At 41.1% G+C, this 18,957-nt stretch overlaps 1 protein-coding gene across 2 annotated transcripts; it reads left to right on the forward strand.

Annotated features, from left to right (window-relative positions):
• The first annotated feature begins 703 nt into the window (after positions 1-703).
• LOC141396985 (trypsin eta) lies at positions 704-17,197 on the forward strand. Of its 2 annotated transcripts, none has more exons than XM_073972732.1 (5): positions 704-883; positions 15,845-16,046; positions 16,222-16,507; positions 16,723-16,948; positions 17,012-17,197. In XM_073972732.1, exons 1-5 carry the CDS (start codon positions 841-843, stop codon positions 17,131-17,133), a joined length of 879 nt encoding a protein of 292 aa, XP_073828833.1. In that variant the 5' UTR covers positions 704-840; the 3' UTR covers positions 17,134-17,197. The 2 variants fall into 2 exon arrangements, with proteins under 2 accessions (XP_073828833.1, XP_073828834.1); XM_073972733.1 differs by having other exon boundaries at positions 16,225-16,507.
• The last annotated feature ends 1,760 nt before the right edge of the window (positions 17,198-18,957 follow it).

The raw sequence follows: 18,957 nt of genomic DNA on the forward strand, positions 1-18,957 counted from the left end.
AAAACCAGTTAATTTATATGCGCCTAAAATTATGCTTTGTAAATGAACAATTTAGAATTATGTACATTGTATATAAAGCGGTAACACTGGCAATGATCTCCGGATATTGCCATCTAGTGAAACATGATTGAAATCAGCCAAATATTTTTTGGATGCCAAATTCGAATAGTTTTTATTTTCAGATTTTAAACGAAAAATTTGTGATTATTGGCGGAAAATCGATGGAATTTAATCAAAAAAAGATTTTGTTTTATAAATTGAAGAAAATATTTGTAAATGAATCCTTTATTAAAACACCTAATAAGTTTAATCATATATTACTAATAAACAATGCCAAGAATATCTGATGAACGCACTTCTTAGAAAGAGGGGAATACCGTTTAGCTTATAGATCCAAATACTTCTGATTATGAATCACAATTGCAACTTCTTTCTATGCTGTGTCATAGCTCTCAACTCTCTTCACTTTTTTTATGTGAAACTTCATTGACTTTTCTCTTTAACCGATAAATAAAAAACAAAAAGAACCAACGACAGCGAACACCTGATAAGATTTCAATTTTTTCTTGCTAGGTTATGAGGATGTTTTGCCATTGATTAGTTTCCACCAACCTTATCATATCAATATACTGCTGGCATCTGCTGACAAAAAAGCCCAAAAGAATATTTAACGTTTATTGTTTAGAGAGAGCAGTTAGTCGAATATCATAAAGCAAAGCAAACCGTTCGGGTGGTTTAGAACAAGTCTTTAGCAAAAAAAAAAAATTAATAAATATATAAACGCAATTAAATGCTGTGCAATAAAATTCCGATATAAATAAAACAAAAACACAAACAAAAATGTGGAAATTTGGCTATTTTTGGAGTTTCCTGTGTGGAATAAGTACGTGGAGAAACCTTGTGTGATAAGTGATACTATAAAATAATTAAAACTTAAAATAAATTCTTTCAATATTTTTTAATGGAGGGGAAATTTGGAGATAAAACAGTTGAATGTAATATATCTAAACAATTCAAGAAAATTATATTGAAGTATTTCTAAAGGAGAGCAATTAAAAAAGTGACATACAAATTAAAATGATCACTCTATTTTCGGTTAATACGCAAACATTTTTAATCAAATTGCAAGACATATGAACATGCGAGGCGATGATGTATCTTCCAAGGAAGGAGATAATTACAAAATGGAAGGAGATAATTACAAAATTGATTATCAAATATTCTGTTAAAAAAGACAATAATAAATGATGTATTTTTGTGAACATTGAAAAATAGGATTCTCTACATTTTAGATAACAAAAAAACTACATTAAATTTGTAATTACATTAATTGAATGATGAAAAGTGGTAGCTTCCATGTTTAGCCTTCGTCTACCAATAACATGACTGATAATCGGACTAACCACACGTAAAACACTTCTAACTGGTTCGGTAGACTTCAATAATTATAATTTTTCTATTTTTAAAGCTTTCCAAAATAGTTGTACAAGTTCAAATACACTCTAAAGGACATTCGATTGGATAAAAAACCTTGTTATAGAACTCGAATATATTCGTTCAGAAGCACTTGGTTTGATATGGGTATGAATCACTACTTTATGGGCAAGAACGAAGATGAATGACCTCACTTTTCAAAAATTTGCGCATCGAAATTGTGCATCATTGAAATAATGGTTTTTAATCCTAAATATGTTCGGACGAAATCCATTTCAGACTATCTGGAGTCTGTTCTCAAACGCAATAGTTCAAAATGTATATAAAATTGAAAGGAGGGCTTACTTAATTAGCTGGCCCATTACAGAAGATTTGTTCCATCGACCGAACTAAGAAAAGATCTCCAATTCTCTCTGTTTTTCGCTTCGCTTTCTGGAATACCGCGCAGTGTCATATCTTCATCAACTTGTTTGCGCCATCTATTCGTTGGCCTGCCAATTCTGCGTGCACCGCCATGTGGCATGTATTCATACGCCTTTTTAGCGGGTTCATCAACCCTCATTCTTATTATATGGCCTAGCCAACGCAATCGTTGCATCTCGATACGTTTAACTATATTCATGTCTTTGTATAGCTGATATAGCTCGTGGTTCATACGACGTCGATATTCACCGTCAACGCAGATCGGTCCGTAGATCTTTCGAAGAATTTTTCTCTCAAACACACCAAGCACTGCCATGTCTGCTTGCGGAAGTACCCAGGCTTCGGAGCCATACATCAGCACGGGTAGTATCAGTGTTTTGTAGAGCGTTATTTTTGTTTGACGAGATGTGGCTTTGTTTTTAAATTGCTTACTTAAACCAAAGTAGCATCTGTTAGCCAATACAATTCTTCTTTCTTCACAACTGATGTCGTTTGTTGTGTTTACGGAGGTGCCGAGGTAGACAAAGTCTTTTACTACCTCAAAAATATAGCAACCAACTTCAACAGTTGGTCCGATCTCAATGTACGCATTGCGCGTCTACACCATCAACTTGGTCTTCTCGCCGTTTACCGCCAGACCCACTTTAGCAGATTCTCTTTCGACCTTCATAAAGGTATCGGTTACTTCTTTTACTGATCGTCCCACGATGTCAATATCATCAGCATAAGCAAGTAACATGTGGCTATTGGCGTAGATTGTGCCACTTCTTTTGACGTTTGCCTCTCGTATAACCTTTCCCAGCAGGATGTTGAAGAGATCACACGAAAGGCTGTCTCCTTGCCTGAAACCTCTTTTGGTACAAAACTCTTCAGAGAGGTTCTTTCCTATTTTAACTGAAGATCTTGTGTCAGTTAGTGTCATTTTAGAAAGCCGAATGAGCTTTGCGGGGATACCAAATTCAGACATTGCTTGGAATACCTTTGAACGTAGCGGGCTGTCGAAGACTGCTTTATAATCGACAAAAAGGTGATATGTGTCGATCTGCATATCTTGGGTCTTCTCCAGGATTTGCCGTAGGGTAAATATCTGGTCAATGGTGGACTTGCCAGGTCTAAAGCCACATTGGTATGGTCCAATTATTTCGTTGACCATTGGCTTTAGTCGTTCGCACAATATCCCTGACACTATCTTATAGGCAATAGGGAGAAGACTTATGCCCCTATAGTTGGAGCATACAGTCTTATCTCCTTTCTTGTGAACGGGACACAGGATGCTCAGGTTCCAAACAGCTCGGCTGGTAAGCCATCGGCTGCTTTATTATTCTTCAGCCGGTTGATTGATGTTTTTACCTAATCTTGGCCGGGCGGTATGCATTCTATATCATCTTCTGGGATTGGATCTGTGGTATCATCGTCTTCGCTACTATTGGATACCAGCAGATTGGAGAAATGTTCCTTCCATATCCTGAGTACGCTATCTGTATCAGTTACCAAATTACCTTGCTGGTCCTTACAGGAGGATGTGCCTGTACCAGAGCCATCAGTTTGATGCTTGACTCTTTGGTAGAATTTTCGGACTTCATTCTGGCTGCTGTACATCTCGATTTTTTCACACTCCCGCTTTTCCATTTCTCTCTTTTTCCTGCGGAAAAGACGTTTCTCCTCTCTCCTTTTCTCCCTGTATCTCTCTCGTGCGCTACGCGTAGCTACGGATCTCTTCGGTGGCAGCACGACACTCCTGATCATACCATGGATTCCTTGTTGGAGGTCTCTGGTATCCAAGTATGGATTTTGCGGCTGTTTGCATGGAGTGGGCAATGCTTTGCCATTGCGCTGAAATGTTATCGGGATGAGGAGTCTTTTGATTAAGCAATTGGACTAGTTGAGTGGAATATGCTGTGGCTATTTGTTGTGATTGCAGCTTACCGATGTCTAACTTCCGTGTTGTGTCTGTTCGTACTTTGTTTGCTACGTTTAAGCGGGTGCGTACCTTTGCTGCAACAAGGTAGTGGTCCGAATCAATGTTTGAACGGATGTACGATGAATGTCTTCCATCTATCACAACATGATCAATTTGATTTCTTGTTTTCTGATCTGGAGACAGCCAGGTGCCCTTATGAATATCGAGGTGATTAAATATGGTACTGCTAACTACCATGTTTCTTGCAGCTGCAAAGTCTATCAGCCTCATACCATTGTCAGATGTTTCACTGTGGAGACTGAATTTCCCGACTGTTGGGCCAAAGATATTCTCCTTTCCAATTTTGGCATTAAAATCGCCTAGGATGATTTTAATGTCATGGGCCGGGCAACGGTCATATGTTGCTTCTAAGCGCTCGTAAAAAATATCTTTGGTCTGTTCGTCCTTGTCTTCAGTGGGAGCATGAGCGCAAATAAAGCTGATGTTGAAGAATTTTGCTTTTAATCGAATTGCAGCGAGTCTTTCATTCACTGGGGTGAAGGTGGAAACCAGATGTTTTAACCTCCGACCAACTACAAATCCGCAACCAAACTCATGCTTTGTGTCTTGGCAGCTATAATACAGTGCGTCACCTTTAGGTGTTGTTGTGACGCCTTTCCCGTTCCATCGTATTTCCTGTATGTCAGTAATGTCGGCCTTGTACTTTTCAAGTACATCTGCCAATGCGTAAACTGTACATACGAATTAATATTCGATTTGCCCGAAATTTTGCACATCGCAAAACTTCTTCCAAACATACATACTTCATGTTCCAAGAAGGTATATATCGGACAAGACCTTCGGGAGCCTCCCTCACAAAAGTTCAAAATGTTCGATTAAGTGCTGTTTGAGGGCTTTTCAAGGATAGTTTTAAAGTTTTTAATGAAAGTACTCCTTGAGGTCTTGTTTTTTGTGAGCAAGTCCATCTTTCCTGACATAATCCTTTAAAATCTCTAAAAAAATCCTATGTTGACCAACTAAAAGTTCAACATTTTCGCCTAAGTGTAATCTGCACTTAAGCTAAAATGTTGAAATGTAGGGCATACATATCTCAGATCGTTTTAAAATTGGTGATCGAAGGTAGTCCCTGTGATTCTGATTACAAAGATATAAATTTTTTCCCATTCTTTCTGACATAATGATCCAAAAGCTCTAAAAACTCTACGTTGACCAACTAAAATATTCATTTTAGTTCAGCTTAAGGGTGTTCCAGGATCGTTTTGAAATTTCCATCGAAGGTTGTCCTTTCATATGATACAATTTTTTCGTGAACGAGTCTAGGCTTCCTGGCGTAATAACCCAAAAGCAGAAGAAAATCAAATTTATTTTAGCAGTTAATGACCTTGACTCCTTTGTATAGTGCTGACTGGCCGAGCCGTACGTTATACTGATCCATATCGTGCGAGATGAGGATGTTCCTGCGATGACGCTTGATTAACAACCAATAACTATCACTGATGCAGCCATTGGGATCAGCCTCGACAATGACCGCACCCCTAAGTTAATTCGGTTCCAACAGTCGCACATCTTTGTCGATGTGGTTTGCTGAAGAGGGCCAAGGTTCCTACGAAGAACTGGGCTTCCCACTGACCTTGAGAAGAAGGGGTTTTGGTATCTCCAGTAAAGATCTATTTATTAAACTTCATCGCCAATAAATCATACAAAACAGATGGATGAACTTGTGACAGTGTCGACTTCTTCGCAGCAGTATAACGTTCCGCGTCATCCTCATCCTCTTCATGACCACTGGTCGTGATTTAGGAGTGGTCGACACTTTCACTGACCCACCTTCCGCCTGTTCGCTTATGCACCTTTATCAAACGGTTGCTCTCTGGCCAATAGCTGTCTCACCTCCATCATCCTTGTACAGAGGGGCCTAGCGAAAGAGCTTAGGTGCCGCCTTCACCTATGTTGACTTCTTCATAGCCTTCCCAGAAGACATAATTGCCTTGATCGATTATTTACCTTTTGGGAGATGATATAATCGACATCTCCACAGCCTTCCCCGGTTGCGGATTTTCCAAAGCCTTACGAACACCTTAACATGAGGTTCCCACAGTTGCAATCTTCATAGGGGTCGCGACAGGGACTATTCCTTCTGATAGGATGTTCCCTCTTAACAAACTTGAGGTGCGTTCTTATCAGCTGAAATTCACTATCGATGATTTACGACTGCAGTATGATATTTTTGAGGTCAGAGGTACTGACACTAGGGTGGGGCGATTTGACACCTTATTGGGCCCTTCGCGTTTCTGATTCCTGAGATTGTTCTGAGCAAAAAAGTCCACTAGACCATTTGCTACGGTGAAAGTCAAGCCTCCCGATTTTGATGTTTTTTATTTACGTTTTTGAAGATTTTGGCATATAACAGCCAAACCATTGAGATTTTCGTTCCAACACTAAGACAATAATTGTAGCCAAGACAATAATTAAGAACTCTCTAGTACATTGCAAAAGCATAGGAACACTCCTTCAGACACTTTTGGCCTTGTGGATAAAAAACTTCAACTGAAAATCGGGAGGCTCGATTTTCATCGTAGACATAGGGTCTAGTGGACTTTTTTGCTCAGTACAATCCCAGGAATCAGAAACGCGAAGGGCCCAATAAGGTGTTTTTGCTTCCATACAAATCGCCCCGTCCTAACCGTCACATCTCAACAGTATGCAGTCGTAGTGTCGGATTGGTCGACTTCGAATTAGTAGGCCTTGAACTGTTCGACGATGTCACAGGCCCATCATTATTCCGTCTGTTCGCGTATGACCCTCTATCAATCGGTTTCTCTCTGCCCAACAGCTGTCGCACCACCATTACCCTAGTATGAGGTGTCGGAAGTGTGGGAGCTGAGGAGCCAAGTGAGACAGTCTGATAGAGTTTAGCCTTTGTCATTTTTCGTTGGCTTCGATTGACTAAACAATTGGAAGACGTAATCGAAAAACACGGTATTCCAAATTGGTGAAGTAAAGCAGGAATGGAGATCTTTTCTTAGTTCGCCTTATAAGACAAATGTTCTGTAGAGGGTCAAGTATGTAAGTAGCTTTGTCGACTTGGATAATTATTTACCTTTCCTATTAAATTGAATGTGAAGGCCTCAATACATTCTCAGCCATAACATGTTGAGACCGAAGGCAAAGGGGTCAAGCCTTCGTCTTTGACGGCCTCGACACCTTCACAGCCTTCCACGGATTTGCCAAAGTGGTACTACCACTAGTATAGGAGGTTCCCACAGTCGCAACCTTCATAAGGGTCCCGACAGGGGCTACTCCTGCACTTGAAGTGGGAATTTCGATGATAGTTTAGGTAAAATTCTCCTTCGCTGGTGATTTTTGGATCATTATTTATGTACCGACTGCAGTACAATACTGATCATTTTATGTCCATAGCTTCCTTTGCTTTGGCAATTTGGATGTTAGAGGTACCAACATAGCTTCATTATGGAGTTTTTAATAAATGTTCGCATCGCATTTTATTAATGATTTCCTTGAACCTGTACCTTTATATCACCCACCCTAATATACCCCATTATCTATGTAAATGTTCGCAATTTTTATTTCTTTCCTACCTACCAATAAATGATTCAGTTCTTTTATCTAAAAAATGTTTGAAGATAGCGACAATGATGAAGAGATATATGTATTTGTTGTTGCTATTTTGACGTTATATTGATTATTAGACAGCAATTAATAATACATCCGTTGAACATTTTTCATTACCGTGCCTTTGACATGGGGATTTATCACTGACAATATAAATGATTCACATTTAATCGTAAATAAACAATAAATTGTATTTCAATTGGCAGGCGGTGTCATTCCTATCGCGATTTGTTTTTGCTATTGTAAGTGGAAAAAGCCGAACGAAATGAAATTATACCCTTTTGTAAGGTAAGGTAAGATAAGAAGTATTACTGGAGTTATCCCCACTTGTCCCACTTGTAGTGCCAAAAAGAAAGATGTTTTCATTAAAGTGTTAAAGGTCGTGCCGGGCTGTGCCGCATGCTGGGCATATGATTGGCATGGTGTCATCAATCCTTGCCCTATAAGAATTTATGCTGCATTCCGAGCGTACTTCAAACAAAACTACTCTAGTTTATCGTGGTAGTTGACGGTCCTTAGCAGTGATAGATGGGGGTGTTCTCTGAGAACCGCATTCACACGATAGTTGCCACTGCATCTTTGTGGTTGCTATCCATACCTGCATGATAGGATTGTATCGTTGAACTTATCTTTCTACATCTTGAAGATTCCTCCTGACATACCTGGGTCCTATGACACCATATGGTAATTAGGATGGCTTTCACGGTATAATCCGAGCAAGTACTGCAAAGAAAGCATTCAATTGTGTTGCTTAACCAGTAGAATCTTTGTCTCCACATATAGATGGTCCACTGACGACATGAGGAGGCACTCTGTTGCAGTTCTCAGGGCGGCATTCTGACAGGTTTGAATATTTTTCCATCGTGTTGCACATATATTCACCGAACACACCACAGACCGACATATCACGTCATATGTGGTCAACAAGGTTTCTTTATCTGCTGGCTATGGAAGTGAGGATCTAGTTCATACATCTTAGCTTGTCACAGATAGTTGTGGCAAGCGCGGACGAAGTGTGCATGCTGTCGAATGTAACCCTTAGAATTTTGCTGAAGTTAATGCTCGAAATTCTGCTACCATCGACCATGACATTCCACTCAGTGCTCATTTCTGCAGTTCATGTGGTGAACATAACGGCCGTAGCGATGTAGTGGCGGATATTTGCAAATTCCTCGCGTACAAAAATTGGATAAGATCAGTCAAATAGAAGTTCAGCCTTTCAAAATTGACATCAAAAATTGTCCTATCGCATGACTTGCTCTTGTTGAGTGTTCGACTTACATGTATGCAGCGTGCAGCGCTGTTGTCGTACTATGCTACAAACAGGACCCATGCGCTGGGGAGCAGTAAAGCCTCAAGAGTCTTTAGTTTTTTCATGAACGAGTCTACGCTTCCTGGCGTAATAACCCAAAAAACATAAGCAAATAAAATTTATTCTAGCAGTTAATGACCTTGACTCCTTTGTATAGGGCTGACTGGCCGAGCCGAACGTTATTCTGATCCATATCGTGCGAGATAAGGATGTTCCTGAGATGACCCTTGATTAGCAACCAATAACTATTACTGATACACCCATTGGGACCAGCCTCGGCAATGATCGCACCCCTAAGTTAATTCGGTACCAGCAGTTACACATCTTTGTCGATGCGGTTTGGTGAAGAGGGCCAAGGTTCCTGCGAAAAGCTGGGCTTTCCACTGACCTTGAGAAGAAGGGGTTTTGGTATCTCCAGTAAAGATCCATTTAATGCGCACAAGTTACCTTTGAGGCATCCTTGCCTAGCTTCAGTAGCGGGACCACCGTGTCCATTTTCCAGGCATCGGACACGATGTTGGTGGCTAGCGACAGGTTGAGAACTTTTGTGAGATACTCGACCCCGGGCTCATCATTACCATGGAGATTTCATCAGAGCCCAAAGCTTTGTATGATTTGGCGTTCCTGATGACATTTCCAACATCATCCATTGTAAATTGTGGTGGTTCATCCTCCACGTTATCGAAAGGAAGAGATCTAATGTGACGTAGTACTCTTTTCTTCGCCCTGTCACTCATGGGGTGCTTGACAAACTGTCGATTGAAATAACATGAGCGCCTCTTCGGATCATTCAGTGACTGAGGTGCTCTCTTCCTTCTTCCAATGTTCGAGAGTGCCCACAATTCCCTTATTCCGTTGTTGCAACTCTTCAGATGATTTAACCAATTGTTCCGCTTATGCTCACTGACCAACATGTTAACTTCCAGAGTCGGCTCCCTGACTCTGCGGTCAATGGCATTGGCTCGTCAAAGCTCATCAAGCTTAAGCCGTCGCCTCTGTTGTGAAATTTGGTCTCACTTCGAGTATTCGACCAGTATATGATGAGTGGCTGCAGCTTTAATGGTGTCTCGGAATCTCCTTTCTGCCACCCCATCATCAGAAGGATTGGGCAGATCGCATAAGGATTGGGCAGATGAACTCTCAGAAACTCGGCCTAATAGCTTTCCCATGAATTTGACATGGACATTTATCACTGACAATTTAAATGATTCACATTTTATCGCCACGACGATGCTCATCGCGCTCACTTGCTAATCCCGTCACCTTTGCTGAGAAGTTTGGTCTCACTTCCAACATTCGACCGCTGCAACTGTGATGATGTCTCGGAACGTCCTTTGTGCTACCGGAACATCAGTGGTAGGGGCGTCCTCGTTGACTGTGCAAAACATAGAGCTATCAATATGATCAGCCAACATTATGGTCGTTTCCGAGAACCGAACGACACAACTCATGATGAGAATTAAAGTCCCCTAAGATCAGACGGTTAAGACCTTTCAAAAACGGGCTAATGTTGCAATACAGCTATTTATCGGCGGGATGTATACATTCAGAAACTCTACCTCGGCAGTTCCACATCTGACCATATACTTCATGTACAGGTCATTAGAGCCAGGCTCAGGCGAAATAGGTCTGTATTGAAAGGTCTGGTGCAATAGGAAAGCTAATCCAACACCACCACGTTTGGTACGATGTAACCACCACAACTCTGTAAACTGAGGTTGTTGTTGTAACCCATACAGGTAAAGTTGCATAGGTAGTAAAAAAGAGAAGAAGATCTGAAATTAGTAAGTAGGCATAGAGATGTACAGGAGACAGAATGAAGTCCGAAAATTCTACCAAAGAGTGAAACATCAAACTGATGGCTTTGGAACTGGCACATCCTCCTATAGATACCAGCAAGGTAATCTGGTAACTGAAACATATAGCTTGCTAAGGATATGGAAAGAGCATTTTTCCAAACTGTTGTTATCCAATAGTAGCGAAGTCGACGAAGATACCGCAGATCCAATCCCAGAAGATGGTATTGAATGTATACCACCCGGCCAAGATGAGGTAAAGACAGTAATAAGCTGGCTGAAGAACAATACGGCAGCAGGAGCTGATGGCCTACCAGCCGAGCTGTTTTTAAACCGGAGGCTACACGCTGATAAGGTGTATGCATCAGCTAGTTAGCTCCATCTGGCAGGAAGAACGCGTACCCGACGATTGGAACCTGAGCATCCTGTGCCCCGAGATAAGACTTTACGCTCCAACTATAGGGGCATAAGTCTTCTCCCTATCGCCTACAAGATAGTGCCAGGGATATTGTGCGAACGACTAAAGCTCATGGTCAACGAAATAATTGGACCATACCAATGCGGCTTCAGACCTGGCAAGTCCACCATTGACCTGATATTTACCCTGCGGCAAATCCTGGAGAAGACCCAAGAGATGCAGATCAACACCTTTTGTCGATTATAAAGCAGCCTTCGACAGCCCTCTACGTTCCAAGCCATGCCTGAATCATTCGGCTCATTCGGCTTTGTAAAATGACTCTAACTGACACAAGATCTTCAGTTAAAATAGGAAAGAACCTCTCCGAAGAGTTTTGTACCAAAAGAGGTTTCAGGCAAGGAGACATCCTTTCGTGTGATCTTTTCTACGTCCTGCTAGAAAAGGTTATACGAGAGGCAAACGTCAAAAGAAGTGGCACAATCTACACCAATAGTCACATGTTACTTGTTTATGCTAATGATATAGACATCATGGAACGATCAGTAAAAGAAGTAACCGATACCTTTATGAAGGTCGAATGACATTCTGCTAAAGTGGGTCTTGCGGTAAACGGCGAGAAGACCAAGTTGACGGTGTCGACGCGCAATGCGTCCATTGAGATCGGACCAACTGTTGAAGTTGGTTCCTATAATTTTGAGGTAGTAAAAGACTTCCTATACCTCGGCACCGCCGTAAACACAACAAACGACATCAGTTGTGAAATAAAAAGAAGAATTGTATTGGCCAACAGATGCTACTTTGCTTAAGTAAGCGCTTCAAAAACAAAGCCACAACTCGTCAAAAAAATAACGCTTTACAAAACACTGATACTACCCATGCTGATGTATGGTTCCGAAGCCTGGGTATTTGCGCAAGCAGATAAGGCAGTGCTTGGCGTGCTTGAGAGAAAAATTCTTCGAAAGATCTACGGACCAATCTGCGTTGACGGTGAATATCGACGTTATATGAACCACGAGCTGTATCTGCTATACAACGACATCAGTATGGATAAACGTATCGAGATGCAACGATTGCGTTGGCTAGGCCATAGCATAAGAATGAGCGATGATGAACCCGCTAAAAAGGCGCATAAATTCGGGCCACATGGCGGTGCACGCAGAATTGGCAGGCCAAAGAAAAGATGACGCAAACAAATGGATGAAGAGATGACAAGGGGCGGTATTTCAGAAAGCGAAGCACTAAACAGAGAGAATTGGAGATCTTTTCTTAGTTTGGTCTATGGAACAAATGTTCTGTAATGGGCCAGCTAAGTAAGTAAGTAGGCATCTAAACATTCACATCCAGCTCCAGAAGCGGGCCTCTAATACTGGATGTACCCATAGTGACTCCGGTGTCAGGTCTGTTGGATTTTCAGGACTTGCGAAGGGGTGTCGTGTGGTGTGCTGTGATTGGCCACATTTTGGGCATGTGTCTGCTATCACAGGATTCAGCAGATAGAGATATTACTAATGAGGTACCTAGAGATAGCAGACCGAAATTGGAATAGTATAGAATAAGGTATCAGTTTTGGGTGGGGGTCTCCCGCCGAGCACAACACTGCTTGTGTAAGATGAGATATGGTCCTCTATCACCCTTTTATGTGCCTGCCTCAAGGCGATTTGAATGTCATCATTCGATGGGTTTTGAGGGATTTGGAGAATGTTTGGGAGCTCCTTACGGAAGCTGTGTCTGATCAACACATCTCTTTCCGTGCGAGGTCTGGTGTGACTTTCGTTGTTTTAGGTGGTCCAGTTTGGTGCATATAATTGCGTGTTGTCTTGTTAATAGAGTACAGTGGGGTTGCACCGGGAGAAGCATTGATTCGTGATGTAAATGGGTTTTGAGGGCCTTGGAGTGGCACCCGGTTGTTGTTGTTTAACAGTGTTTATTATATGTTTGTATGTTCGTTCTTCTGTTCAATCTGGCCCTGGGTCTATCTCCAGTTCCAGGAAAGTGGCTGCTTCTTTGGGATGTAACCACAGATCCACTGGAGTTAGATGAGTAGGTTTGGTTGGACAGTTGAAAAGGTGTTTTGTGCATGCGAGCCCATGCCGCTTACTGGGCAGATGTCATGCACGGAAGGTCTTATTATTTAGGCGACTGCAATATCCCGAGCGTAGTTGAGCCAAAACTACTCTAATTAATTGGATTAATCGAGCTAATATGGCCTAAGGAGTTTTTGTATTGAAAAATGAATTCTAGCGAAATACCACACACTCAACCATTACGCTACGATCGTTTCGCCTGGTGGTTTAAGCCAGGCTCATCAGGCGTATTTGAATGCTAATGGCTAGAAGACAAAGGCTGATTTTGATAACTTCTATTTATACAAACATTTTTACAATTTTGTAATTATGAAGTATTTATGGAAGTCTTTTTCTTTATCAAGTCACCCTAGTGTCTTGTCTAGGAATCATTTTCTCAATACATACACATATACAATCGAAGGGGGGTTTCCTTCATGAATTGTAATGCCTTCAGTTTTTGAAGTTTTTGGATATCATGTCGACTAGTTTTGTTGATATGATACATTGGCATCATGTCGACTAGTTTGTTGATATGATACATTGGCAGTGGCTTAGAACGCTGAGATCTCGACAACATTGTCTGTTTGTTGGAGAGGACCCAGGTTCAAACCTCAGCCGGGGCAGCCGGGCTCTGCTGTGAAGATTTTTATTTATTATTGTCTTTTTAGGACGAAGGCCATTATTTATGAAAGTTTTTAATTAATTGGATTAATCGGATTAATTAATTGGATTAATCTAGTTTGTCGTGGCAGCTGACGCTCCTCAGTTGCGATAGATGGGGGATGTACTCTGAGAACTTTATTCACACTATATTTGCTTATGGCCTTAGCAACTGCATCCGTGTGAATACTATTTAAACCTGCTTGATATGCCTATTGATCTAGGGGTTCTCTCCTATATTGTTGGACCCCCCTCTCGAGAGCCTCAATATCCTTCCTGATATGCCTGAATGGGTCAGGCCTAGCCAGCAGATGGTGATTGGGATGGCTCTCACGGTAACACCCAAGCAAGTACTGCAACGAAAGCAGCTCATTGTGTTGCTTTACTGGAAGAATCTTTGCCTCCTCATGTAGATGGTCCACTGAGGACTTGAGGAGGCACCTTGTTGCTGTTCTCAGGGCGGCATTCTGGCAGGTTTGAATCTTTTTCCAATTCGTGTCACAAAATCGCGGGGACCAAACTGAAGCCGCATATCATACCACAGACCGACCTATCGCATTATATGTGGTCAACAAGGTTTCTTTATTTGCACCCCAAGAGCTGCCGGCTAGGGACTTAAGGACCTTGTTCCGACTTTTCAGTTTGTCGCAGATAGCTGTGGCGTGCCGCACATCTTGAAAGTAGTGTCGAATGTGACCCCTACAATTTGGGGCAGTTTGTGGTCGTAATTCTGCTACCGTCGACCACGACATTCAATTCTCTTCCAAACTGCACTGTCCATGTGGTGAACAGAGTGGCTTTTGATTTTGTGGCGGAAATCTGCATATTCCTCGAATGGAAAAAAGTGGTAAGATCGGTTAAATAGTTGTTCAGTCTCTCACAGATGTCATTAGGATAGGTACCTGACGCCAGGATCGTGCAATCATCCGCATACGTTACGATCTCGATGCCGTCTGGAGGGGCGGAATACAGGAGAGGTAGAGGTTGAACAGTTCCGGAGATATAACCCCATCTTGCGGAACTCCTGTTTCACTTTACGGGGTTTGGACTTCTTGTTCCTGAATTCCACGTACGACTGGCGTCCACACATATAATTGACTATCCAACGTTTCAAGCTTGGCCAGAGAGTTGTCTGCTCGATGTCCTCAAACAGCGTGGAGTGCTGCGACAAAATCGAAATAGGCCTGTACGATTTACTTTGCTGTGGGACCACCTTGCCCATTTTCCAGACTTCGGGAACCATGAGGGTGGATAGCGACAAGTTAAGAACTTTAGTGAGATACTCCACTCCCGGCTCATCCAGCTGCTTCAGCATTACCATGGAGATTCCATCAGGATCCAACGCTTTGGATGATTTAGCGTGCCTGATGGAATTGGCAACATCATCCATTATAAACTGTGGTGGTTCATCCTCGGCAGGAAGAGATCTGATGCGCATAATACTCTTCTCTTCGCCCTGTCACTCTCGGGGTGCTCGACAAACTGCCGATTGAAATAACTTGCACATCTCTTCGGGTCAGTCAATGTAACGTCGCCAAACGTGATTGAGGTCCTATCTTTCCTTCTTCCAGGCTAGTGATGCGCAGTGCAGAAGTTTGGACCCTTTGAAGATTACCCCATTGTGTATCGCTTAGTCCTGGTGACCAAATCGGGGCTGCGTAGTCCATGAGGGGACGGCCTATGGCTTTGTATGCGGTAAGGATGGTCTCCTTGTCTTTTCTCAGGTACTACCAGCAAGCGCTTTGAGTATTTTTTTCTTTTCCCGACGTTCCCATCCACTATCTCAGCATGTTTACAAAAATAGAAGAGGTTGTCGAAGGTTACGACCAGTATTTTGGGGTTCATGGTTGTCGGGATGACCGGTCCGCGGATATGTATGTTTATCTGAGCGTTGGCCTCTTTAGTCCACGATGTCAGAATAGTAGCTGAGGATTTAGGGGTGTCTTGTCACATCTCATCTCTGCTTGATTGATTTGAGTTTTCGCTGCGTGATTGATTTTCGTTGTACAGCTACGTGTTGCTAATTTATATTTAAGTTTTTAATTCAAAATTTTTTTGTCTGATTTCACTCAATTTTTTATGGTAACGAAAAAAATGTTTCATAATTCCACTAATGGCATTATCCTCTTCTTTCCTTCCTAAAATTCACATAAATATCATTTTTATTAATTTTACTTTCAGCAATACTATTTATCACCTTTATCTCACCCTCATTGGCTGACCCTCGTATCATCAATGGCACCCAAGCTGTTGTGGAAAACACCAAATATGTTGTCTCCATTAGATTGAAACGTTACGAGAGTAGTTTTGGTAGCGGTCATATTTGTGGTGGATCACTGATTGGACCCAATAAAGTGTTAACAGCTGCACATTGTCTATACAAGTAAGTAGGGTAGGGGAGCAAAACCCCCGAACAACGATTATCAATGTTTATGAGTTATGTTTTTTTCCCCATAATAAACTTGTAATAAATTTTCGTTGAAATATTCGTTGAGATAAGATGACGACAACGGCAAATGTAACCTTCATTCTTTGTCTATCTTTTGTCTCTTTTGCAGTAGCGATAAAAAACGTTATCGTAAGGCCAATGAATTTGTTGTTGTATTGGGTGCCTTGAATCGTTTTGAACGTGTCAATGGTACAATTATTTCGGATGTGAAATCGATTGCATATATGAATACCTTTAGCATGGATACAATGCGTGATGATATTGGGTTGATGTTCTTGAAAACTGGTTTGCCAATTAATCAGACCCATTTGACAGTGGAACCCATAGCAATTGCCAATACATCAACGGCAACGGGTGTTACTTGTCAGGTGTCAGGTTGGGGTAAAACGGAAAGGGTGAGTTTAATGGTCTGTCTCACTAAGACGTTTCGTAGTTATTTCGAACTAGTACCAAACTTCAGTTTTTTTGAAAAATATTTGAATTGTTTTTATTTTCAATCAAACAACAACAAGAATTTGGTAGTAATTCGAACAAATTTCAATTCGAATCGTCTTAGAGAAACAAATTCAAAATTTAGTGAAATGCTATAATTCTTTTGTTTTATTTTTAGGGTTCCTTATCGCCAATTTTACTCACCGCCAATGTCACAACCATATCGAAGACAGTTTGCTCCGTTTCATATAACAATGGCATATTAAATGGTATGTTGTGTGCAGGTCATCTACGCGGTGGCACCGACTCCTGTCAGGGTGATTCTGGTGGTCCTCTAGTTTATAATAATACCCTAATAGGTGTTGTTTCATGGGGTTCAGGTTGTGCCCAACCAGGATTTCCAGGTAAGTCATGAATTTTTTTTTAATACTGGTTGATCTTTAATCATTTTCTTGTCTCTCTTTTAGGTGTTTATGTCGATGTTCAGTATTATTATAAATGGATTATGGAACGAAATGGAGCAATGCGACAAACTTTAAGTTTATTAAGTTTAATTGTAGCTTTAGTAATAGGTTTACTAAATCATTAATTAATTTATTTAGCTATAAGGAATTATTTAAAATAATATACTCAATAATTTATTTATTAGAAAATTTGATTTTTATTGGTCACATTATCTTATAAAGAGTAAAGGGTCAAAAATTGCTTTCCCATACAAATACGGGAACGGAAGCGAAATGTCAAAGTCAACGTATCCGCCAATCAGCAAATATGTTTACAAATTATAATCGGGTAATTTTACTAGAAGGAAATAAGAGAATAATGCGTTATTCGAAGCTATTTTTGTTTAACAAAGTACGGGAAAGCTTCTCTAGCACAAAATTGGAAACAAAACTAGACTAGTTTTGAAATCTTACTGAGAAAAAAGTACTGAAATAAATAAATATGATCAAAGTAAGAAAGTATCAGTCAGATGTGCTGACGGAGATATACCCTCAGCCTCTGACCAAAAAAATATATTGATTTGGTATCACGAGTTTGCTTCAAAATACGTGCAATTTGTAGGTACCGTAATTTGGGGCTATACACGCAGAAAAATATATGTTAGAAATGTGTTTGGATCGAAACAAATATTTGTTTGGGACTGCTTGCAAACAAATATATGTTTGGATCCAAACATAATTTGTTTGTGTCCAAACAAATATATGTTTACAATATTTTGTAACATATCTCAATTTTATTTGTTTGGGTACCAACATATTTTTTATGTTAGGCGTAGTTTTAAGGACCATGATCTGCGAATCTGCACCTGGAATGTTCGCACTCTTTATAGAGAAGGTGCAGTCTTCGCATTGGCAGACGTACTTGAAAAGTACAAGGCCGATATTACTGACATACAGGAAATTCGATGGATTGGGAAAGGCGTCACAACAACACCTATAGGTGACGCACTGTACTATAGCTGCCATGACGTAAAGCATAAGTTTGGTTGTGGATTCGTAGTTAGTCGGAGACTAAAACATCTGGTATCCAGCTTCACCCCAGTGAATGAAAGACTTGCTGCAATTCGAATAAAAGCTAAATTCTTCAACATCAGCTTTATTTGTGCTCATGCTCCCACTGAAGAAAAGGACGAAGAGACCAAAGATATATTTTACGAGCGCTTAGAAGAAACATATGACCGTTGCCCTGTCCATGACATTAAAATCATTCTAGGCGATTTTAATGCCAAAATTGGAAAGGAGAATATCTGTCGGGAAATTCAGTCTCCACAGTGAAACATCTGACAATGGTATGATGCTGATAGACTTTGCAGCTGCAAAAAACATGGTAGTTAGCAGTACCAGATTTAATCATCTCGATATTCATAAGGGCACCTGGCTGTCTCCAGATCAGAAAACAAGAAATCAAATTGATCATGTTGTGATAGATGGAAGACATTCATCAACGTGTTGGATGTACGATCGTTCCGAGGCGCAAACATTGATTCGGACCACTACCTTGTTGCATCAAAGGTACGCACCCGCTTAAACGTAGCCAACAAAGTACGAACAGACACAGCACGAAAGTTAGACATCGGTAAGCTGCAATCACAACAGATAGCCACAGCATATTCCACTCAACTAGCCCAATTGCTTAATCAAAGCACTCCTCATCCCGATAACATATCAGCGCAATGGCAAATCATTGCCCACTCCATGCAAACAGCCGCAAAATCCATACTTGGATACCAGAGACCTCCAACAAGGAATCCATGGTATGATCAGGAGTGTCGTGCTGTCACCGAAGACACATAGGGCTACTTTACAATCCGTAGCAACGCGTAGCGCACGTGAGAGATACCGGGAGAAAAGGAGAGAGGAGAAACGTCTTTTCCGCAGGAAAAAGAGAGAGATGGAAAAGCGGGAGCGTG

Source organism: Musca autumnalis, unplaced genomic scaffold, assembly GCF_047663935.1.
Source record: "Musca autumnalis isolate F117 unplaced genomic scaffold, ASM4766393v1 scaffold_3, whole genome shotgun sequence".
NCBI classification, from domain to species: domain Eukaryota; kingdom Metazoa; phylum Arthropoda; class Insecta; order Diptera; family Muscidae; genus Musca; species Musca autumnalis.